We start from the raw sequence: 23,567 nt of genomic DNA on the forward strand, positions 1-23,567 counted from the left end.
TTACGCTGGGGCAAAGATTTTTTTTTTCTTTTAATATAAAAAAACAACACTTTTTGAGCCCGCATTTTCAGTTGTCTTTCCTCCTCCTACCGTGTAAGAACTCCAACTTCTTCTTGGAAAATTAATAATAATACTAAAAGGAATTCCAATTAAATCAGGTAAAGATGCTTTTCTCCCTTATTCTTTACGGTCTCAATTTTGCTTATGGGTTTCTTCTCAATATCCTTTTCCTGTAAAGCAACCCCCCCTTTTTTTTTCTTTTGTTAATATGCTTGTTCATGTAATTTTCTCTGTCAATTGAATCATGATTATAAGTTCTGTAATTGATTTTAACAATAAAACCAAGGACAATGGACCTAATGCAAGAAACCCATTCTGTTGTTTTAGCTCTGAAGCCGGCAAACAAGAGATAGGTGTCACAGTCCGATAACTGGAAAAGCTTTTTTTTGTTTTTTTTTTAAAGTTTAATATAATTTTATGGAGAATTTATTGTTTCCTTGTTGCTTATTTTTACTATGAGAGACAACTCGCGACGAGAATTTTAAGGTTTCTTAAAGTTGTCAAGTGTGTCAAATGGAAACATAAAATTTTCCATTAAAATGAAATGAAGATTCTTGTCATATGGTGAAGCTCCTTGGGAATTATTTGGCTGGATACATGGTGTGGACAGTTTAGATGATAAAATATTTTGCTTTCATGTACAAGGAAAGAACGCAGCTGGATAAAATTTCCTGTTGACTTACCTTTTAGGGGTCAATGCTATCTTCTTTTTTGCCATACAATTTTAATAATTTGCAAAAAAGGAATGTGTGTTGGAAATTTGTGGCAAGTATTGTGAAGTTTTCCAAGCCAACTTGCCGCAGTCTATATATTTAAGTCAATTATATTTGTGTGTTTATCTCTTATCTCTTCAGAGTTTTGTTCTGCTTTGCCATCCTTCGTTTGTTAAGTTGTAAGTCTTCTAAGTCCTTTTATATGCTCTTATCTTTCTCTCTGCGATATCCTGAGATAAATTGAAAAAATTTAGGCTGGTTCTATGGATCGGTGGTTGGTTATCTACCAAAACTTATTACATATGTTGTCTGCCGGAATATGCTAGTTAAGAGAGAGCACTGATATTTGTTTGAGTTCTTTTACACTGATATACAAACTGTTGGACTCTCAGATCAAAGAGAAAATGGGTAATTTATTCTGTTGTGTACAAGTTGACCAGTCTACAGTAGCCATCAAGGAGAGATTTGGCAGGTTCGATGATGTTCTTGAACCTGGATGCCATTGCCTTCCTTGGTTTCTTGGAAGTCAGCTTGCTGGCCACCTGTCGCTGAGGTTGCAGCAGTTGGATGTTCGTTGTGAGACCAAGACTAAGGTCTGCCTATTGCTTTTAATGTTGTACCTCTTCAGTTTATGACTTCTTTTTGCTGTATAACTCTTAAAGTTTTAGGATGAAGTATTCATTCCAATAAATTGCCATTTAGTTATTGTGTAATTTTATTATTTTCTCCAACTATAGCATATGCTGCCATGTTATGGATGTATTTGCTGCTAGTTTTGTTCTTTCATTAGTTTCTCTACCGCTCCCTGGTGGCTTCCAAGGGGAGGTTGGGTGTGGGAAGGTAAGGTGGATGAAAGGATTATTTTTGGGGCCTTTCATATTTTGGCGGAATAGATTCACTTGAAAATTCTTGTTATCTGACTCTCAAGTGGCTTAAATTTGTGTAATATTATTTGTGGACAATAATATGCCTCTGTCGTGCAGCAGAAACTAACTTTTTGTTATGACCATCTTATCAGGACAATGTATTTGTCAATGTTGTTGCATCTATTCAATACCGTGCACTAGCAGATAAGGCAAGCGATGCCTTTTACAAACTCAGCAACACAAGGACACAAATTCAAGCTTATGTTTTTGATGGTATGAAAAATACTTTTGTGGAGTATAGATTCACATTGCCCTCATACATGCACACATGCAAAATGTATGAACCCCTTCAGTACAGTTGTATTCATGTGCATAAATTTAAAATTACATTGGAAAATATTTTAATATTTCATCTTCTGATGTTCAATTACTTAGTTGTTCAAGTGAAGGATATTAGCTGACTTCTATAAATATGTTTAGTTATTAGAGCAAGTGTTCCAAAGCTGAATCTGGATGATGTTTTTGAACAAAAGACTGAAATTGCTAAAGCTGTTGAAGAAGAACTTGAGAAGGTAATTAACCTGATTAGGTATACATTGATCATATATTCTAAACCCTAAGCCCATGTGATTGGACTAAGGCTTTGTTATGTTAAATTGCAGCAATATTGTGAAGCTGATATGTAAATATGTTTCTAATTCTGTTGCCTTCTTCTTTTTATAACAGGCTATGTCTGCCTATGGGTATGAGATTGTTCAAACACTTATCGTGGACATAGAGCCTGATGAGCATGTGAAGCGTGCAATGAACGAAATTAATGCTGGTAATATAGTTAGTACCTCTTACATGGTTCTTGCACTTTCAAATTTGCTGTTGTTTAGGGTAGGCTAACTCTGCACGACATTGCTTAGCTGTATTCTGCATGCATGCAGCAAATAGATCATACTGCAGAAATATGAGAGCAACACTAGGCCTTATGAATTTCACAGCCAAAAGAAGAGCTAGGTCTCATGAATTTACCTTTTGGCATTGGACTCCCAACTTTCTTGTCATCTGATATTGCTTTAGTCATTTTACCTTTATAGTATATTACCAAGATGGATATCTGTTAAATGGGTGTTTTTATAATGCCTCCTTATCAAATCATGCCTTGTTGCTGGTTCTTATTTTTTCTGGACGAATAACCAATAAAATATATATTTTTTGTACCAAAAAAACCAGATGGCTCTACATTCACCAACTTGGTGAGAAGCTTTTCAGTATTTGCCTGTTGTAATGTGATTTTAATGTACCTAGTCTTTTTATTGCAAAGACCAGCTTGTTATAATGTGATTTAAACATAAATATGACATCTTTCTGGCATTTGGTTATTTTTCTTGTAACAGTTTCCTTAATATAATTTTCTGATTGTGTTGTACTCGCAGCTGCAAGGCTGAGGGTGGCAGCTAATGAGAAGGCGGAGGCTGAGAAAATTTTGCAAATCAAACGAGCAGAAGGTGAGGCTGAGTCTAAATATTTGTCAGGACTGGGTATTGCTCGCCAGCGGCAAGCGATTGTTGATGGTTTGAGAGATAGTGTTCTGGGATTCTCTGTCAATGTTCCTGGGACGACTGCAAAGGATGTCATGGACATGGTCCTGGTCACCCAGTACTTTGACACCATGAAAGAAATTGGTGCTGCTTCTAAATCTTCGGCTGTGTTCATCCCTCATGGTCCTGGAGCTGTTCGTGATGTCGCTACTCAGATTCGTGATGGACTCCTCCAGGCTGCACATCAGTAACTATATGACTTTTCAAAGGCTTATACTGGGTTTTGCTTTAGACAAGCATTAAGGGTTTTAATATTTGCCTGTTTAGTTCTTGGTGCCTTAGCTCTTGTTTAATTGTGGTTTGTCATTTGTCCAGTGTGAGCACTTGTGTACAGATGAGCGTACAAGGTTTGTGAAGTACATGGGCTGCATGATTTTCTATTTTTATAGATATTGAGAGGCTTTATGTTGGATTTCTCTTGGTTTATTGTCACCATGGGCAAAGGTAAAAATCTTTTATCGAAATCTGTGTGCCATCTGCCTTTCTATGTAAGTTTCCCTACAAATAAGTTCATTGTTCCGAGAGGGAATCGAAAGGAAGATGTTCAATGTTTTAGCATTCACTAATTTCTCTTTCTCACATGCCAACCTTCATTTAACTGCAATTGATTCCAAGCATTCTTTAATTTTCTGCACCATGGCTAAGTGCCGACTGTTTCAATATGGAATTAACTTTACATCTCAGCATCAAAATCATCTCAACTTAATTTTCTGCATCAATTCTTTTACATTATTTATCACTAATATTAGGAACTTGTATATATATATATATTACCTCCCTTTCCTCACTGATTTCTAACTGGTAAAGGACGAAAACCTTCTGCGATCCCCCATTACATATACAAACTGGATTGCATCCAGGAACATAAATACTATGATTCATAACACAAAATCATCACAGGGACACTTTAGAGCTTCAGTATGATGAATTGCTCTAGGGATTGAGAGCCATAGAAAGTCCGATTTTAGGAATATAATTGCTGTCTCTTAAATTCATCTCTCCAGCAATGGAGACATAGAACCTTTGCCACACTTGTTGCCTAAGAACGGCACTAACCTTCCCATCAGTATCCATGCGAGCCTTCACCAATGTCAATGGAAACAATGCATGCTGCGCACCAACTGTAAGAGTTGTTGCATCCTCCGAAAACCTATGCTTCAACTCAGCTGCAACTGCAGTCCTGGTTGGGGGGTTCAACGCACGGTAAAAGGATGCCTTTGCACTGTCAAAACTATCACTCCTGCATTGTCAGAAAAGCCAGGAGCATTAAGCACTTTGATTGGTTCTTTTTTCTTCCCATAAACGAGGAGAAAAATGCGGGGAAAAGGGGAGGGGCAGAATGAATGTTACTATTGCTAATTGTTAAAACGGAAACTGTCATTTTTTAATTCCTTCTAACTATTGTTTTTCTTCTCTAATTTTATATGCACTGCTCACAAGTTCAGGGAAGCAATGAGGAAGGCAGTATTCAAGCTCAAACTGGCACTGAATTTGTTGAGAGTCCCTGCTGTTATGTCAAAGCCAAGGTCGGCTCCAAGAGAGACAAGAGTGCTTCCTATTACACCCGAGATGTTTGCAATGGGGTCAAACCCTGTTGCAGGGTTTGCCTTCAATCCTACTCCGGCACTAAACCCCACGTAGTCACGCAAGTATTGCAGTTCTGCCTGTTATTACAATCACCATTGCCAGAAGAATTAAGCACTGTGCACTCTTATAATAGGTTCTCGTGGATATTGGTGCATTACATGAACCAGATCGTTAGGCAAAATGTAATAAACTGTTGATACAGGAAAGTTGCAGATGACAAGCTTGAAAGATGTTCAGTACCTTACCAGAATCTGGAATAATAACTCTAAAAACTGTATTTACTCCTGGCAAAATCTCTTCAACTGTAACACCATAAAAACCTTAAGTCAAGAAATAGATGATTAGCTGATCAATTTCCTACGAACTACAACATCTGCCACAAGTCTTTCCCTAAGCAGAGAGCAGCGATTTCTTTTGCCCCTTCTTCTATATTCTGCAATAGGAGTTATTTGATCACGAAGATAAGCAAAGGCAGGTTTGATCCTACAGTGAGAATTGGTTTCTGCTTGTTATTCTTTAGAAGAATCTATAGTAAGGGCAGGCTCCAGGCAGTTTATTTTTACTCCTACTTGGGTTTTATCTAAGCTAATGGGCCAGGTTTAACTCCTTGTATTCCCTCCATTTTCCAATAATGAATCTTAATTTGTTTGGCTGATCCTTCAACAGAATCATGAATACACCTTCTTAGGACAAAGTTGTCTTGCTGTTTACAGAGTTGGCATTGCCAGAGAACATCACTATTGAGGCCAATGCTCATTGATTCTCTGCAATGGACACTATATACAGATAGATGCAAGTATAACTAGTTTGATTTCATAAGTACAAAGCAAGAAAATTGACATTGGTCTTGCAATCGTTGAGACTGATTTATGGAGTTCTTTGATATATGTTCTATAACAAACTCAAATCACATTGGTAAAACCTGAATCCCACATTATACAATAGTTGAAAGATAACTAGCTACTCAATTTTGCAAGCTGCAACTAGATGATCAGAGGTATAAATGCAGGTCATGGATGGTATATTGGTAATAAACTCTCCATTTTCAATTCTAGACACTTTCTCCTATCAGATAACAAGGAGCAAGCATGGAAGTATCTATCCAATTTAAATTTCAGCTAAAGACAATGACATGAAACGGAATGCTGAAAAGAAATTTAAAACATCGAAAGACTAAGAGGGGAAAGATTACTTTGGCATGAGAAGTCAAAACTCCAGTCGAAACTTTGGTAGCGAAGTTGTAGTGGTTGTCGTTGAGCATAATCCTTGTAGAGAAGATCTAACCAAAATTCAGTTGGTAAGTATTTGTGAAGTGCTTATCCAGAAACAATTTTAAATATGTATTAAAGAACAAAAGATGTTACAACCTCTAGCTTTTTTGCCTATAGCAAAGTATAAACCAGGATTCATGATAATTTGTTGTTCAAGCTTTTAAACTGCGGATTTCAACTTCTTCATTAAGCTGTTTTAATTTTTTTTTGTTTCGGGAAAATTTATTGAGAACGAGAAGCAGCAGCCAAAAGGGAAGTTTCCAAAGTAGTGACAAACGAAGGATCCCTGTATAAAACGAAATTTCCAGGAACCAATTCATGTTCAATTATATGGCCCATCGAAAATGCCAGGCTCATGAGATTTCCCACTCTGGGACTATTGGAGGGAAAGTCTGCTGCAATTCAAATCAGCCCAGGCTGAGAAAAGAGCAACAATTCAAACATGCTATCCGACAGACCAAATTGATCAACCTCAGAAGTTTAAACCTGCTGACACATCCTCTGCAGCTGATAGAAATTAGCACCTGATGATCAAAGATTAAAGGATAATGCTGTCATTGTTTGAATCAAATGTTTATCCATGTACTGTTTAAAGTTTTGTATATTCGGTTCAAGTTGAGATCATCTTGAAGACTTTTTAGTGCCCAAGGATGCTGTTTGAATACTAAGACCAGCTCGTGACTTATAGCACTATCCATGGCAGAATGTTGAAGCCTTTTGGGAAGGAAGAGCATACTGTCTGCCTTGCTTTTGTTGTTTAAAACTGCTGACACACATCAATGACAACGAAACATATGTTTTCCTCTTCAATTTAGTCAGTATTGTCTAAGTTTATTAGGGATTTGCTTCTCTTTGTTGTTTTTTCTGTGTACATACTTTTGCAAATAGAGTTTCGTAAGTCCTGAAAATCCCAGCAGAAATACATCTTGAAACCTTTATGATATTGCCATTTGTGACAAGAGGACGATTTCTGATGGTCAAAAGTCATTTTAAGTTACTTTTGTAGGTATGTTTTTACTAAATGGTAGCGACTTGTTGTAGCCTGTTAGTTTATTTACTTAATATCTTGTAAGTCTAATTTTGGAATTTGCTTTAAAATCAGTATGCAGTAGCCGCAACAGCATGCCATAGGAGTCCTCGCATAACCTGGGTAGAAAAACAGCGCTCTTTTACTCCTGAGGAGATTATGCCACTGTTTCTGTGCAATATTTTCTTGAATTAAGGTTCCCTTATCCTGTCAAATTCAAGGTTAATTTATCATCTTCTTGCACAGCATTTCCGCAACATTTCCCAAGATCTCTCTTTCCTATGGTTTTTCATAGGAATAGGATCTTTTTCTTTCCTCATGTCCCATCGGAGATACAAAATTTCCCATGAAAATATGTCCTAACTACTAAGTCTCTTAACTACACCAACTTTCCATTTTGCCAGTGCTTTTCTCAAACTATGAGGTAAAAGTATTTTCCCATCCGATCCCCTGTCCAGTCCGAAAGATAATTTATTTATTTTAGTATTTTCTTTATTAGTTGACAGCTACTTATTCTAGTATTTTCTTTATTAGTTGACAGCTACACGATGTTCCTACTTTTCTAGTAAAGCAAGGATGCAGAGGAAGACGTGGGATTCATTTTATTCCTTGAAACGGTTGCAGACATGTACACAATCTAAGTCAAGCCAATAGCACAGTACACTACCCATGTGAAAAATTGGCAGCATGTTTATTTCTGAGAATCAACTAGCTAAATTAGTTTTCAATGTGAAAGTTTTACTGGAAAGTAGAAATGACTTTATGTAATATCAAGCTCAGCTCAAGTTTATTGGCCTATACTTTCTAGGGTCTTGTACCCCACTTACTAACAATGAAGCTTGATTTGTGGGTCTCAAAATCCAATGTTGTATCCAGCTGTTGCACTCTTTATGTCAACCTATCCTGTTGAAATCAGATGGAAGTACGGAACAGACTGCAAGCTCAACTGGACAACTGCACTTGCCTTGCACAAACCCATTCTAGTCTCACTTGAGTCTTCGGCAGAGAAAACGAAGTTGGGTGCCAAGAGGAGGTATTGCAGTCTTCGGACTTGTCTTTTACATTCTTTCACACCATAAAATTCTTAGGGTTAAGTCGACTAGTTTTTGATAAAAACCCCATCATATCAACGTATATCAAATAACAAAAGAAATAGTTTTTGTTAAATTATCTCCTTCAAAATATATGTTGAAAAAGAGTTGAATGCTAAAGAAGAGATTGGTTATGTCAAACAATGGAAGCCATGGTTTTTGAGTGATTTATCACCATGGAATATGTTTACTGTCGTCACTATGACACTTTCATTGGAGCATTGCTTATATCATTCTTTAACATTCCCAACATATTTTACTTCTCTATAAATCAATGGCATAAAGTCACATTGTACGAACAAATAACCATGAAATGTGAATATATAGAAACAGAATGTGAAGTCAACATTTTTGCAAATTTTGCATGACAAATCGTGACCAATTGTTCCTTGGATGCACTTTAAAGCTCCAGCAGCAAGATAATAAGGATAAAATGTACTTTAAAAGCATACTACGAACACATTCCTAAAAATATGTTTAATGATGATCCAGTCAGTCTAGATGAAATGGGGATATTAATTTCTAGCCGTTCTTTGATCCAAAATGCAATGATTCTTTTGGCATCACTCAGTACACTCACCATAGCAATAAAGAGGGTGCTTTCAAATTACATCCACCGTAGCCGGTTCCATATTTTCAAGTACAAAACTGTGATGTGGGTTGGTTCTGCATTCCAAAACTTAGTGCCTGTAATGAATGTCCTCCATTCTTCACATATCGCGAGAGTTAACATTTTTATGGAAGAAATTAAGATGGAAATTGAATGCTTCTCCCCTGGCTTTTGTCTCATTAAGCAAGTTGTTTTTCTCCTATTCCAAACCTGAGAATCTGGTCATTTTTTGATCCTTTTCTATTCATTGCATTACCTTGTAAAGTATCATATCAATACTCGATAAAAAGTCAAAATTTCACCAACTTAATCATCTCTTTCTAATCAAAGTGACATTAGTGGGAGGTCAATTACTTGGTAATTGGGAATATTTTTCCTGTTTTTTATGACTTTGATCAACATGCAGCTTATGAATCTTGCACCTCTACGTTCGGGAGCAAACCCTGAGTGGAGCAAGATAATATCTCCAACTGTTCAGAACCACATAAGAAGGGAGGAGTCAGATACCCATTGTATACAACTGTGCCATAGCCTTTTGGTTGTAGGCATTGGATCAGCTGCTTCTAAGGACACAAAGGTTAACAGATACTTGCGATGTCTGGAATAAAGCTTGATCCGGGAACAATGGAAGCTCTTTAACTTAGTGCATTGCTCCCGGACCAAGCTTCATTCCCAACATCGAATTATCAGTCAGTCAATTGCCTTGTTTTGGTATGTTTTACTGAGTTACTCTGTTTGAAAACAAATAAATTGCTATCAGCTTCTAATTATCAGAGTACACAAGATGATTATGAGTTGATTTCTTTGTTTACAGCAAAGTTCCAGCAGAAAATACAGTGTTATTGTCAAATGTATCATATGCACACAGTTCCTAAATTTGAAGCCCTTGCATTTCATGCAGCAACTGCCACCTAAAGAGAGTAAGGAGGTTTGCCAGGCTCAACCACTTGGTTTCACAGCAGCTTTCTCGACTTCATCGAGGAGTTTTAAAAGTTCTTCTTTCTTTTGGGTTAATGCCTGTATCTTGGATTCTATCTTTTGAAGCTCAGCCCTTAATTTCTCAGGGTTTTTCTTACCTTCATGGTTCTTTTCCTTCTTCTCCTTTCCACCATCTTCCTTATCCTCCTTATCTTTACAGTCCTTGTCTTTCTTCTGCTTCTTCTCTTTCTTTCCCTTATCCTCCTTATCACGATCTTCTCCCTCGTGCTTCTCTTCTTTCTCATGCTTCTTCTCTTTTTCTTTATGATCGTCATGTTTCTTAGAATCCGCTGTCTCTCCCATAGTTTCCTATATATAGGTATTAAATTATTGAGCCTTCCTCTGTAAATGCAAAACAAAGTTTGATTACAATACTCCGAGCACCAAGGCAAACAAGTAATAAATTGGAAAGTGCAAAGAAAATGAAGGGTGTGTCTATAATTTTATGGAATGCTGGTGAATTTTTTTTAGTATGGAGCATAATTGCTCCATAGTTGGAAGTGTTGATAAATACATGCAAATTAAACAGATGCAACATTTTCGGCTCTTCTTGCATTCATTTTCTACATTCTAAACCGAAGCAATACTAAAAGATAAGTGAATCAAGTAAAAGAAAATAATGACAGATCTGGGATCTCAATGAAATTCAGTTGTTGTACTTCTAGGGGTGTTGATTTCCACCCTTGAAACAAATGCAGGGCGCAGGGTTATAATGTTAGTTCACTGATCTTGCCTTTTATAATCTGTGATCTTGACCTTATTTTTAGCAGTGCGATGTTAACCAATCAAACTAATGGCTGAGGTGCCTTCTGTTTCAGCGAGAATAATGAATATCCACATGTGAAAGCACCAAGTGCTTGTATGGTAAACATCGTCTGCCTGTATTTAGCTACTAGAGGTTTTGGATTATGAATGGACATTTTTAAAAGGGCTAGGCCCATTCATCTAGATTATTCGGCCCATTGAGGGTGATGAAGAACCAGGATTATTAAGAAATGTGGAGCAACGGGACTATGCATGCTTAGCCCTACTGGTTGGACTTCAAGTCAAATGTTTGGAAAAATATGTCGTGAAAGCTGCCAAGTGCCCAGCATACACGTTGACTTGTCCCAAAATGTTGTTACTTTCTGACACCTTGGGGCATTCGTAGCGTATGTTTCAAATGGATTCTGCAAGCCCACTAAATTTTATATTGACCCCATTGCATGAGAAAGCACTGGGGACTGGAAAAATCAGTTTTCCCGCCACTGCTGATGATACCATTTCAAAAAGAGGAGTTAAACACTTGCATAAGCCATGGAAAAGAAGATGGAGATTAGGAAAATGGCTTGGAAGAGCTTTTAAAGGATTCCACGTTTTTCAGGGTTCAATTGCTGATGAAAATAATAGGAAAGAAAGCATGAATGAAAACTGCATTTTCTGGGTGGGAAAAAGTAGACAGATGATAGTAGGTAGGATAGAAGGAACAAAAGCAAGTGAAGGTAGGGTTTCTATATGTTAGAAAGCGATTTCAGTGTTTACAAGGGTACATACAATAATCACTAGCAGAGCCGTTTAAAATCCCCTTTTTCATCTCAACACGCAATTTTCTCCCCCCTCTCCCTTCTCTTATTCCAAGTCTCCAATAGTCAGTCATTCAATTGCAATACTAGAAAAACAAAAACATAAAATAAAAATGAAAATAATAAATAAAGAGATGTAATGACAACTTGCCGCTTCCCCCTTTAATCCCACTTTCACTCCTTACAATGTTATTTGGGGACAACTTTTTCAACACAAACAGTTGTTTGTGTTCCACCCTCTTCCCCACCATACCCCCCATAATCTGGTATCTAAAAATTTACTTATAATATATGCACCTACTCTTCATCTCTACATTAACCGATCCGATAAGCTGGGAAGCCGCCGAAAAAAGTTCAAGCTACCCGGCGGCATGGGATCCCTGAACATGGGGTGCCTCAGATAATAAAATCCTAATGCCACAGCCACCATTTTTGGTGGCACCACATAAAGTATCAGAGTGATGGCCAAGCAGACCCCAATGAACAATTTTGTGGCCCTTGGGTCCCTCCAACTCACCAGGGCTTGGACCCTCTCACCCTGGGTTGCAAAGTCACCCAAAACCGTCTGAACCCTTCCAGCCAATATTCTCAATCTATCGTATCTGGCCCTGATTAGCTCAGGTGGCTTTGAACTCGGAATTGTATCAAACTCCTCATCCAGCTCATCCGGGTCAACTGTTTCAGCTTGGGACAGCCTGATATCCATTCCAGCTGGTATCTTGGGCCTAAATCTGTAATACCAAACTCCAATTAACACCACATATAAAAACCCCGTTGGCACAATCAAATCCGGGTACCAAACAAGCACCAAATACAGGACATGGACCAACACCGTGGTAACTGGGTTCCTCCACCGCCTAATATCATCCAACCATTTTGCCAACCCCACCGCCCATGCAAGAACTGCCACAATCCGAAACCAATTAGCCTTACTCTTTCTCATGCTCCATGTATGAGAATCCGCATCCAACATGTACCTTACCACCTCCTGCCCCAACGGTGGCTCTGACCTTGCAAGCCATTGTGCCACCATCTTCGTGGCAGCTCCGCGCAATGCCTCCTGCTGAGCCACCCCGAGTGGGCGGAGATAATGCATTCTTGGAAGCAATGGCTGGCCATAAGCCGAACATGTGTCCGGTAACAATGACGGGCAGGCGAACCGAACCGCTAGTTCAATCTCACCCATTTTCTTTAACCCCATTCTTGTCAAAACCAACAATGGATACGAGTTGGTGTACACTTTGTTACTCTCTAGCGTAGATATGCGTATCCGTATTTTGCCAATACGGGAGTCTGGTTTGTCTTCTGACGCGTCTGCAAACATACGCCAATTGTCAAAAACCCCGACAGTAAGGACAGTGCAGGGGTCGTAGACTTGCCACGTGTACTGCTCGTTCCAGCGTGGATCAAAGCTGTCCGTGACAGTCCTTGTGCGGACCCACTTTTTCCCATATTTCGCAACACAATAAGCATCAGTGGACCCTTTGCCTCCGCCTTTGGTTTTCATCGGGAGCAAGCTGCGAGCCCCAAGAATCCCCAGCTCCAAAATCCCAATAGCCGGCTTCCAAAGCTGCTTAGCTGTGGGTCTAAAGTCACTGCACACGTGCGCCGCTTCATCCAGCACGTGATAGCCACCCTCTAAGCACAGCCGCAGGTGGATTCTCCCGCCGTAGGGCCCACCTCCACCGCCTGCTCCTCCTTCCAAACCAAACCATTTTGGTGCCACGTGGCGCTCATCTATCCGCTGCTCGATTGAGATCAATGGGATCATGACGAGGCCAAGGACAGTGGCCTCCTTGTTCGTACGGTCTTCTACTAACAAAATTAACGAATCTTCGAGAGGTTCGCCGGCGACGAAGATTAAGTCCTCGTTCCAGTGCACTGACATACTATGATTGTTCATATTTCCTCTCCTTGACCGTACGGATTGAAACCCTAGCTGCGCTTTCACTCGAATTTCTGGCGCTGTTAACGGAGGCAGATTCGGCGCAATTTGGAGATCCTGAGCTTCGATCAAAGTCAATCTCAAATACCAAAGCTTTGGGGATTGATAAACTTTCGACCGAGTGTGTGCCACGTATGGTGCGTCTGAACTCCACGCTTCAGGGAAGGCGTCGTCATTTTGAGTACCGATCCAAACAGCCAGCTGGATATCACCGGAAACCCCACCTGAATTCTGATCAACCGCCCCGGTTTCGAGCCGGTACCACTGCGGTGCTAAAGGACTATCTGGAGGCTCTCGGACTGGAACATCTGAAAGATCAAAACAAACGCCGCCGAGAAAAGTTTCCGTCGGAGAGTCCCAAACGGAGATCTCAAGCGTCGCTGTGACTGATTCTTGTTTATTATAACCTAAAGCGAACACTTGTCGCCACTCGGGCGAGTCTGTTGGCTCCATTGGACGGTAAATCGTCGGCTTCGATTTGAGGTAATGGCTGGATGTACGGATCTTAACGTAAGGGCATTCGTTTGGAGCCAATCCACGGGCTTTAACGATTTTAACGAACAAATACTGCATCGGCTCAACTAGATCGAACGGATGGATCCTCTCGGCGCTACCGGCCCCGGCAGCGACGGCATTGTCAGCTTGAGTTTTGTTACCTCCAATGTCTTTAGGTAAATAGTCTCCATGCGGTCTCTTCAAAACCCTAACTCTCTCGCCTCTGTTACTCTGCATCCTCCTCACCTCCGGTACGGTAAAATGCACCTCAGAGACCGGAATTCCGGACGCCATATGTGGTGGCAAAGCCGTTGCCTCCGCCGGAGGTGGCGGCTCCTCATGAACATGAACAACATGCGGTGGTGACTCCTCGACGACCACAGCAGGCGGCGAAGGATAACATGGGATAGGACCCTGACCATGGCCATGAGCTCCATGAGGAAACTCCATGTGTGCAGTAGGAACCTCAAAAGCCCTACCTTCCTCTACAACAACAAGCCCGGGAGAAGGTTTCGGCTCCTCCATCTGCGGTGACTGTTGTTGCTGCTGAGGTGATGGTTCTTCCGGCGGAGGCTGATCGTCAACAATCTCATCATAATAATAAATCTTAAGCCCAATCTCACCTCTAATCCAACTGAAAACACTCTTTTTCTCCAATGGAAAATAAATCAACCCTTCCTCACCTCGCCTGGCAAACTGGCTCCCGTACAACTTGACCCTCCCCAAAAAGTGATTTTTACGGCCACTTCCATTCCCGAATTTCTTATCATTGAAAACCTCAATTTCAAGCTCTTCGACATCCATATTTTCCGGGTCGGACACCGTAAATTCCAACGCCTCGTTCCATACCGGGTTAAGTTCCCTGTACTTTGTGGAAGTTCTCTTTTTTTGACCGTCGAAATCGGCAATGACGTAAGGGCTGGAGCTTCCTTGACCGTCTTTGGGAAGAAGATCAACGCGCGTCGATCACTTCCACGATCACTTTCCGCACCGTCGTGGGTGGCTGCAGTGGAGGCTGCTGAGACGACGTCGTCATGGTCTCATTTTGATTCTGGGGGAGTAAAGGGGAAAGAAGTGGTTGAGTGAGCTTTGGGCAAGTAAAGAAGGAAAAAACGGCAATTTCTTTTGCGATTTTTTTTTTGGGGTGGGGTGGGGGGGTGTCGAGGGGGCGCAGAGAGAGAGAGAGAGAGAGAGAGAGAGAGCGTTGATAGCGGAGAGGAGGGCGATGTGCTTTTGAGGTTTGCCTTTTGAATTTTGGATTTAATATGCGGTCTGCAAAGCATAGTTTTGATTCTTAATTTTTTTTAATCATTTTATTCGGGTGATTTTAGATTTGAGAGAGAATGTTTGTGCGCAATGCATGTTGGTGACTGGTGAGGTAGTGGGAAATGAGATTCCATTCTCCCTCGCAAGGTTTTGGGTTAAGGGGCGCTTTTGGCTTTCCCTCCTTCACGGGTTCCTTCGTTTTCCACTCACCCTCTTTCTTTTATTTCTTCTTTGTTTGCTTGGTAGCGCCTTAACATTTGTGGCGGCCTTTGTTTCAAACCAAGCCCAGCTTTATTGGTACACCGAGCTACATTTTCTCTCTATGCTTACATCTCATCCGAGGCTGACTGTAAGTAATGCTGTGGTTTTTCTTTTTCTGTCTATGTTTTCTTTTCTGCTTCGTTTACTATTGTTGCATTTATTAGGCGAATGAATTCTTGGGGCTTAGGAGCAAAAAGTTGAAATTTTAGTATGTTATTATGCCCCTATCCTATGGCTTAGCCTCTTTTCTAATTTCTCTACTTACCTGTTATGATAGTAACAGTGGAATGAATTAGTCGAGGGAGGATTTTGGGATACAAACATGACTAGGGTTGAGGAAATGAAACCTGTCACGCGGTCATACAAGCACCATTGGTTGGATGCCCCTGCAAGGCACATGATTCCATTTCCACCTCCAAACCATGGCCCTCTATCCTTTTTGTCAAAAGCACCCACATTTTTTTGAATAAAGCTTGCCCCACAAAGCATCACCTTTATTTTCCTCTTATTCCTTCTCTGTTTCCCTTGTCAACACCAAATGCTTACCTTTTTTTACTTATCATATCCATCGCTGGATGCACTTGTGTTCATGAAGCTGCTCTGCCCTCTCTAGCATTTGTTTTCTTCCCTCAAATTATGTTTCCCTTCACTTTCCTACTAGATTTTGCTCTCAACAAATTCACTAGTCTAACCAATTTGCAGCATCAAGCTAAAGCTTTTGAGCTCTAACTTTATTAACCATGTCAAGTAAAGTTCCCAATCCAAATCTTTCAAATCCTGTTTCTTAATAAGGAAAGGAAGGAAGGGGGATAATAAAAAATATACAAACCAGTGAGTTGTGATTTTATCAATATATATATATATATATATATATATATATATAATGAATCCACCAATGTCTACTTACTTTTTCTTTTTCTATTTACTTTTTGGTTAAAGGCAATTTTGTTATTCTTTGAGACACCAGGTTACTAAAGTCACATGAAGCTGACTTCAACAACACAAGGGATGTGACTCATAAGGTTGAACAATCTCTTGTTGACAATTAGAAATTCTAAATCACCCCCAAAGCTTCTTAAGCATAAAACCCCACCAACCAATGCTAAACTTTCTTATTTGGGAACATAGTTCACAACTTTTGGCACGCATGTCAAAGAAGCTTCTCCCTCCCAAGTTTTTCTTTAGGAGGTGGTATTCTGCCCTTTTTGAATTGGTGGACTGCTTATGGAATCTGATCCTATAGGATAAAGTAATTTTTGAACAGATGCTGCTTGGTTTTGTCATGTTTTTGTGAGCGGTTAGTGGATTAGATCAACAAAAGGTGTCCGCAACACAGAAGAATATTGGTGAGAACAGGAATAGCCAATTAATTGGTGCCATCTCTCTATTCCTCTATTTTGATTTATTTCAGTTCCATCTATAGTTCTGTACTTAAAATTTATCTGGGGCTTTAAGCCCTCTATAACCTGTCGTACGAAATAAGTTTCCACTGAGGTATATTGCTCTATTTTATTGTAAAGAAGTTGTATAATGAAGAGAAAATAAACTTTAGATTCGATTGTGTTTTAAGATAGGTTCTTGATTCCATTCTACATACATGTTCATTTAAGAAGATGATGATCATGATACCATTTAGTTGAAGTATCTGTGTTACATCAATGAGAATGGACTCTTTTTTTTTTTTTGTTTTCTTTTCCAGGTTTGACGACAGATCCAAATCTATTTTATTTGACGAACAGCATCTGCTTCCAGCAAAGGAAGAAAGACACAAATTTGATGCATTTTCCCTCCCTATAATTAGATGCATGCATTATCTTTTCAACATAAAAACCTAAGCAATTTCTGGAATTAACTTTTGCATATTATTATAAGATGTGACATGTTTTATTGGCTTAATCAGCCTAAAATAGGGGAAACAAAGTTTGAGATGTTTGGCTTTGTGATCAAGCTGGTTTTAGATTTGATCCTTGTCCTGTTGAACTTGCAGTTTCTTATGCATCTTCCTCTTTTCTCTTTCGATTGTTCTTTTGTTTTCCTTTTAAGAATATAATGCCTTTCACTTGATACTCTTATAGACCTAGATCTACTTTTAGTAGCAGAACTGAATGCTCCTATCTCAAATTTTAGAATAGCAAGTTTAATATATTTTTGCTCATCTTAACATGCAAAACACACACACACACACAATCTACTTTAATTAGTTCGCAAATTATTTCTCTGAGTTGTGATTGATGTAATATACATGATGTAATTCATGTCAACTTTTCATGATATAATTATATAATTACCAGATGCATGTCATGGAGGAATTTACAGGGATCAAAGATGTTAATGCTAGTGTCTGTGTTTTTCTAAACATAAATTATGAACAGAGCATGTTAATCTTACTGCTGGTTTACTCTCCTTTTGATTCAAACCTTCGAGACACGAACACTCCCAATGAAAAGGCTAAAACAATTGTAAGACTAATATTGTTTCTAAACAAATCGATAGCCCTCTCTAATATACTTCCCTTCTTTCTCATCTCTCTCTGAAAACTCAGAGCATGATGATCAGTTTGCTCGCTCTTTTCTTCGTTCCCATCATGGCCATGTCCTTCATCGTGTTTCCTTTGATTTTCATCATTGCTTAGTTCTTGTGCAACGGGGTTAGCATTTTCATTATCCTTTTCTTCTGCTCTCTTTGGGAAGGTTAGACAGAGCATTTCACCCTCAAACTTTTGACCTATCTTATTCATATCTAAATTCTCTGGCAGTCGTATGGCCTGCCCGAAGTATATGCATTTGTCATCATCTGCTGTCCTCTCCCCGCTGATTGTGACATAGCCAGGGTAAGCAAGTCCAACCATCATCTCCTCTTTTTTGAAACCTAAAAATATCCCATGAGACAGAGGACTGTCATCACTTTCGATCAGCATTCTTAACTTCAAGTTAGTAGTCCCTTTGAATTCTTACGTTTGCAAAGAAACTAAATATTAGCTTGCTCTATCAAAATTAAATAAAGAAACAATTTGGAAAGCTGCTATTCAAGGAACCTCTGCAACGGACTCTGCCTAATTTTAATGGTGATTTAGTGTTGATTAAAGCATGAATTCGGGCTTTCTTATGTAGTTGCACGTCAAATTGAAGAACATTCTTTAGGGCTACTCAAGGATGATGTTTTCATCAACAAATTGGGGAGCTTTTGCCTAGAATCTGGACAAACACATTTAATTTCTCAGCACAAAATGCTTGTCATCCTATACAATCAATGCCATGCTTTTCTTGGGGAGAACGAATTTGAAAGAGGCAAACAGAAACCTGCCTAGAGCTAGAAGGGGTTAAAGCAAGAAGGAAAAGAAAAAGATTTCTCATGATCCCTACTCTGAACTCTTGATCAATTGATGAATATTGAAGTGATTGTGTCAAAAGGAATACAATGAGATAAAGATGTTGATTGGGTACCAGGAAGATGAACAGAGAGATAATGGCCCATTGAGTCTTCTGTCCAATTCCAATGAGGAACAAACTCTTCGGTTGCCCTTGTTCCAATATGAAACTTTGAGAGAAGTATGTCAATGAAGCTTTACCGATGCCAAACCTTACCAGGTATAACTTATTGGGCTGGGACTGAAAATATATAGCTATGTTTTCGTGTGAAGTATGCATCCTGAATATTCCTAACTTACCCCATGTTCATGTTTGGACCACGTTGTCTTGCCTTGTATTAATTAGTTTCCAGTGGAGGATAGAAAGGAGTTATTCTTTTACCGTCCAAGAAGATTTTCCGATGGAGCACTTGCACATTAATTTGCCTCGGAATCAGGGGGTGAAGTCAAAATCCAAGTGATTTTAAAGAAAGTTATAAGATTATGAGTTGTTGGATCCTCACACATCAAATGTAACATTTTAGTTAGAAACGAAGAAGAAGATCGATTTTTAGTTATCTGATTGGTGTACATTTCTCTATTGATGTCCTTGATCGTTGGTTTATTCTCATTGGGAAAATCCAAAGGACAAGAAAATGGAGGTTTTTTCAATTGAAATTCAGCTTTATTGTATTCTTTACATGCATCATATCGTAGATAATTAAGTTTATTTACTGACATGAATGGCAATCAAATTGCTTCCTGAGTTATTCAGCAGCACTTGATTCAAACGTTCGACACACCAACATCCCAATCGAAAACGCTATAGCAACCGAAAGAACAGCCCCCTTATTCTTCTTAAGGAACTTCATCGCCATCTCCAATGGAAGACTGGCAACACGGAGGTAACTAGTTTCCTTGCTGACATCTCCTTTCTCCTCGTTGTTGTTAGGTTCTTCTTGTACACTGGTCTTTTCTGCAGTGGGATTGCCATTTTCATTCCTTGTGATCTCATCATCCTCTTGTTTATTTTCTTCTACAACTGGTCTCCTTGGGACTGTTACGTGGAGAAAATCACCGTCGAAATTGCCACTGATGTTATCCGTATCTGAGTTTTCAGGCAGTGCCAAGGTTTCCACGAAATATATGCTTTTGTTCTCATCCACTGCCCTTTCTCCACTGATGTTTATATGACCAGTGGAAGTAAGCTCAAGTCTCAACTCCTCCTTTTTGAAGCCTAATGATCATCGCCCCTTGGCGTAAGTGATAAATATAAGGGTAAAATACCTCAATTTTTTAACTTTTAATCGAAATTTCAAACAGCACTATTAATTTTGAAAATGAACACCTCACCCAAAAATACAAACACCATTAACATAGATTAAAAAAAAATTAAAATATTTTTTTTTATTAATTTAAAAATTATTATTACTAATTAGTACTCCCTATCTTGGGAGGTTATTTTTTTATGAATAAAAAAATAATAAAATTATGTAATAGTAATTTTCAAAATTAATCAAGAGTAAAATTTTCGACTTACTATTATCATGTCAGCAAATTGATGGAAATACTAATGGTTGACTAATAATTGAATCTACACGTTCAATAAAAAATATTTTCTTGAAACAGAGTGTTTATTTCGAAAATTAATAAAGTTTCATGTAATTTCGATTAAAACTTAAAAAATAAGAATATTTAATCTTATAAATAAATAAATAAATAAAGATGTAGTTGTAAGTTTTGTACCTGGAAGATCAACAAAGAGATAATTGCCCTTGGCGTCCTGAGTCCAATCTGAAGTGGGCACAAACTTTTCAGCTATACGGTTAGCCGAGCGTCTTAGATCTCCGAGGTTCGCCATTGATGAACCGTATTGGAAGCTTGTCGATAAACAATGATGGTGCTAATCAAACAATAGCAAACATGTACAAGCTAACGTAAGGTTTATATAGCTAGCTTGGTCTCAAAATTTAAACTAATTATAATAATTATAACATGCATTTATTTGGCTATGTTTTTTTTCTGTTCCAAGGTATTTAATTCATGTTGGTGCATCCAGGTTCTCTTGTGAAGCTATACGTATCTTTATTCCTAACTTGACCCTATCTGGACGGACCTTCTTGTTATTGGGTTGTATTAATTAGTTTCCAAGGGAGGATATTCTTGCACTGTCCAGCAAGATTTTTCAATGGAATACTCCCACATTTGTATAGGGATACATCAAAGTTGTCAGATTATGTGCCTTCATCCATAATCTGACAACCAATTTTACCAAAAAAGAATAAAGACATAAAATTTAACAAACAAAAATTGGAAGTAATTCTAACCCAATTGCATACATCAACAAATTTTTTGCCATAATTTTTCTGTTTTCCCCTTTTTTTAACCTCTGTTTCTTTTTTCTGAGTGTTGTTTCATGTTATATAAGCCTATGTGCCACTGATTTTTGTTGATAAACTTTCGTTTGGCTGAGAATGAGTGCATAGAGAGAGCATTAAGAATCATGGGATCATTCAATGTAGGTTTCACGAAGGTTACACAATTTCAAAATTTTTTATTCATCTTATATTTAACAACTATCTAAGCAATTGATTTTTTTTGTATTAAAGTAAGTTGTTTTCTTTTTCCTTATTGATGTAGAAAAACACAAGCTGTCTGATAGGAAAATAAGTTTGTTAATAAAATAGGAATTTAATCAACAAGGAGGTTATTCAATCCTTTAATTCGTTTGTCTCGAGAGTATAAATTCTCAAATTCGAACACCTATAATTTTTCATCGGTCCAATCCTAAATATAAACCATCGAGATGAGTGAGGAAACTGAAAACTTATCTGTTTTATATTTTTTAAAATAAAAAGAAAATAGTGATCTAATTAATTTAAATTTCTTAAAAAACTCTTTTTATTCTATATTATGAATAACATAATAAAAAACAAAATAATTGAGTTAATAGTTAAATCCAAAACTAAAACTTTGTTAATAAGCCCATTTTAAAACTACAATATGATATTAAATTTTGAGCAAATTGTGAGAAATAACTAACCTGATAAGCCCATTTTAAAAATGACCTTCAATATAAAGTTAACTGTTTTTACTCAACTTTTATCATGATTTGACAAAAATACATTTAAAATCATTTCAGACAAATTAAATACTCTCAATTTCTTTCTTTTGCCATTTGTCTACTATACTCCTCATTTTTCTCTATTGCCATCTAGCTCTTTTTAATTTACTGCCATCACCATCTCTCTTTGTCTATCTCTTGTCATCTTGCCATATTGTCGTCAATCTACATATCAAAGAGCATGACATGATATGTAACAATATGTTCTTAGGTTTAGTGGTTTATATTCACAAAGCCTTATCTCTGTCTATTGCTCATCATCTCATCATATCATCGTCGATTTAACAGACTAAAGAGTATAGCATGGCAAGTAACAACATGTTCTTGAGTTTATTGGTGTTGAGTTTTTCTGTGATTTAAGTCTGTTAGAACATGTCTTGGCATGTAATAAAGTAATTTATGACTTGGTGTGTAACATCAGTAGGAATAAGTAAGCTTTAAAGTGTAATATTTGGTGCTAAAGCTTTGATCTTAACGTATAACATTTGTTGCTAAAGCTTTAGCGTGTAACATCTTTATTAAAGTTTGTAACATTTGCTTAGGCTTCTAGTATCTTTTTATGTTCTTTTTAGCTATTGTAGACCATAGTAAATTAAGTTTTTGGTTGTGCAATCCACCAATGTTTTGGGATTTTTTTTTTTGTTTTCTGAGCCTATATCTACGGATTAGGTTGTTTTTGATATTTTGTAGTTATAACTATATATGTAAAAATATCTAAATGAAGATGGGAGAAAGTTTTTTCCTCCAAACTTGTTAATCCCTTACTCTATTCATCTTCTTCTTTTTTTAAAAAAAATTTTCAAAGTTCTTATTTTTCTACAAAATTTTCTTGAAAAATCACAATTGGTTTACAATAACAAAACCCAAAAGTTGATGGGTTGAAATTATAAGTTAAATGAAATCTGTAAATTAGAGCACTACCTAAAGGTGTTACATGCCATGTTTGCATGTAACAACTCTAATTGTTGTTGAATTTTCATGCAATTGCACGTTATCGCAAACAAGTAATATAGTAGAAGTAGAGTATTGTTCGAGAGGGATTTATTTCTAAATTTTTACTAAGTACTAAAATCTTATAATAAATCAATCTTATTTAAGTAACTGAAATTTACAGAAAAATAAAATTTAAATAAACACTAAATTAACCAATAGAAATTAAATACACTTGAGAAATATAGTAGACAAAAAACTTAAGATTATAGGTTCATTTAACACTTCATTTGATACCAGCTTTTTTTATTATTTATCTTCCTGAGTGGTTTTATTAACCTACGATACAAGATTATGTACAAGTCATCATCGAGATGCTTGCACAAATATCTAATTTGATTGATTCATGATATGTCTATAAGAATCAATTTAATTAAGTTTATTAAGCCAGTGTCCTAATTTAGATATGTATAGCAATTGGCATATATCTACCCGAATCGTGAATCATATCACTTAAGTGATATGATATACACTGTTCAAATCTTACTCCAATCTACAATCTCTCTGTCGAGTTTCAATTAAATTGACAAATCAGTTAATTGTTAGCCAGACAATTAAAAGTATTAAGAATAGATTTGAATAAGCAAAACTATACTCATTCATAATAAATAAAAGAGAAATTAATATTCAAACTACTTGTTGAAATCCACCATAATCCTAGATTAACAAATTAGTTCCTGATATCTAAATAAAACAATATCCAAAGAAATTTAGTCATGAATTCAAACCAAAGAAATAAATATAACACAAAAGAGATAAATAACCTAATGTTGAAGCTTTGTTGAT

The 23,567-nt window shown here is 37.6% G+C and overlaps 5 protein-coding genes across 6 annotated transcripts; 1 reads left to right on the forward strand and 4 right to left on the reverse strand.

The window, feature by feature from the left end:
* The first annotated feature begins 29 nt into the window (after positions 1-29).
* HIR1 (SPFH/Band 7/PHB domain-containing membrane-associated protein family) lies at positions 30-3,640 on the forward strand. 2 transcript variants are annotated; one of them, XM_021430801.1, is made up of 6 exons: positions 30-158; positions 1,166-1,366; positions 1,792-1,912; positions 2,120-2,211; positions 2,366-2,462; positions 3,064-3,640. In XM_021430801.1, the coding sequence occupies exons 2-6, from the start codon at positions 1,178-1,180 to the stop codon at positions 3,417-3,419; spliced, it is 855 nt and encodes a 284-aa protein (XP_021286476.1). In that variant the 5' UTR covers positions 30-158; positions 1,166-1,177; the 3' UTR covers positions 3,420-3,640. The 2 variants fall into 2 exon arrangements, with proteins under 2 accessions (XP_021286476.1, XP_021286477.1); XM_021430802.2 differs by lacking the exon at positions 30-158 and adding an exon at positions 218-952.
* A 198-nt stretch (positions 3,641-3,838) lies between these two features.
* LOC110418160 (mitochondrial outer membrane protein porin of 36 kDa-like) lies at positions 3,839-6,271 on the reverse strand. Its single transcript, XM_021430803.2, has 5 exons — positions 6,183-6,271; positions 6,008-6,094; positions 5,056-5,117; positions 4,666-4,892; positions 3,839-4,468 (listed from the first exon to the last, which is right to left on the reverse strand). Exons 1-5 carry the CDS (start codon positions 6,223-6,225, stop codon positions 4,162-4,164), a joined length of 726 nt encoding a protein of 241 aa, XP_021286478.1. The 5' UTR covers positions 6,226-6,271; the 3' UTR covers positions 3,839-4,161.
* Positions 6,272-9,598: 3,327 nt separating this feature from the next.
* On the reverse strand, positions 9,599-19,272 carry LOC110418556 (uncharacterized). Its single transcript, XM_089783766.1, has 3 exons — positions 17,739-19,272; positions 17,636-17,672; positions 9,599-10,101 (listed from the first exon to the last, which is right to left on the reverse strand). Exons 1-3 carry the CDS (start codon positions 18,236-18,238, stop codon positions 9,754-9,756), a joined length of 885 nt encoding a protein of 294 aa, XP_089639892.1. The 5' UTR covers positions 18,239-19,272; the 3' UTR covers positions 9,599-9,753.
* QKY (C2 calcium/lipid-binding plant phosphoribosyltransferase family protein) lies at positions 11,277-14,958 on the reverse strand. Its single transcript, XM_021430017.2, has one exon. The coding sequence runs from the start codon at positions 14,596-14,598 to the stop codon at positions 11,665-11,667; it is 2,934 nt and encodes a 977-aa protein (XP_021285692.2). The 5' UTR covers positions 14,599-14,958; the 3' UTR covers positions 11,277-11,664.
* A 132-nt stretch (positions 19,273-19,404) lies between the features above and the next one.
* Positions 19,405-20,584, reverse strand: LOC110417588 (18.2 kDa class I heat shock protein-like). The gene is made up of 2 exons (XM_021430018.2): positions 20,414-20,584; positions 19,405-19,904 (listed from the first exon to the last, which is right to left on the reverse strand). The coding sequence occupies exons 1-2, from the start codon at positions 20,526-20,528 to the stop codon at positions 19,435-19,437; spliced, it is 585 nt and encodes a 194-aa protein (XP_021285693.1). The 5' UTR covers positions 20,529-20,584; the 3' UTR covers positions 19,405-19,434.
* Positions 20,585-23,567: the final 2,983 nt, after the last annotated feature.

This window comes from Theobroma umbraticum, unplaced genomic scaffold (assembly GCF_002168275.2).
Source record: "Theobroma umbraticum cultivar Fairchild unplaced genomic scaffold, ASM216827v3 scaffold_50.0, whole genome shotgun sequence".
Lineage (NCBI taxonomy): Eukaryota > Viridiplantae > Streptophyta > Magnoliopsida > Malvales > Malvaceae > Theobroma > Theobroma umbraticum.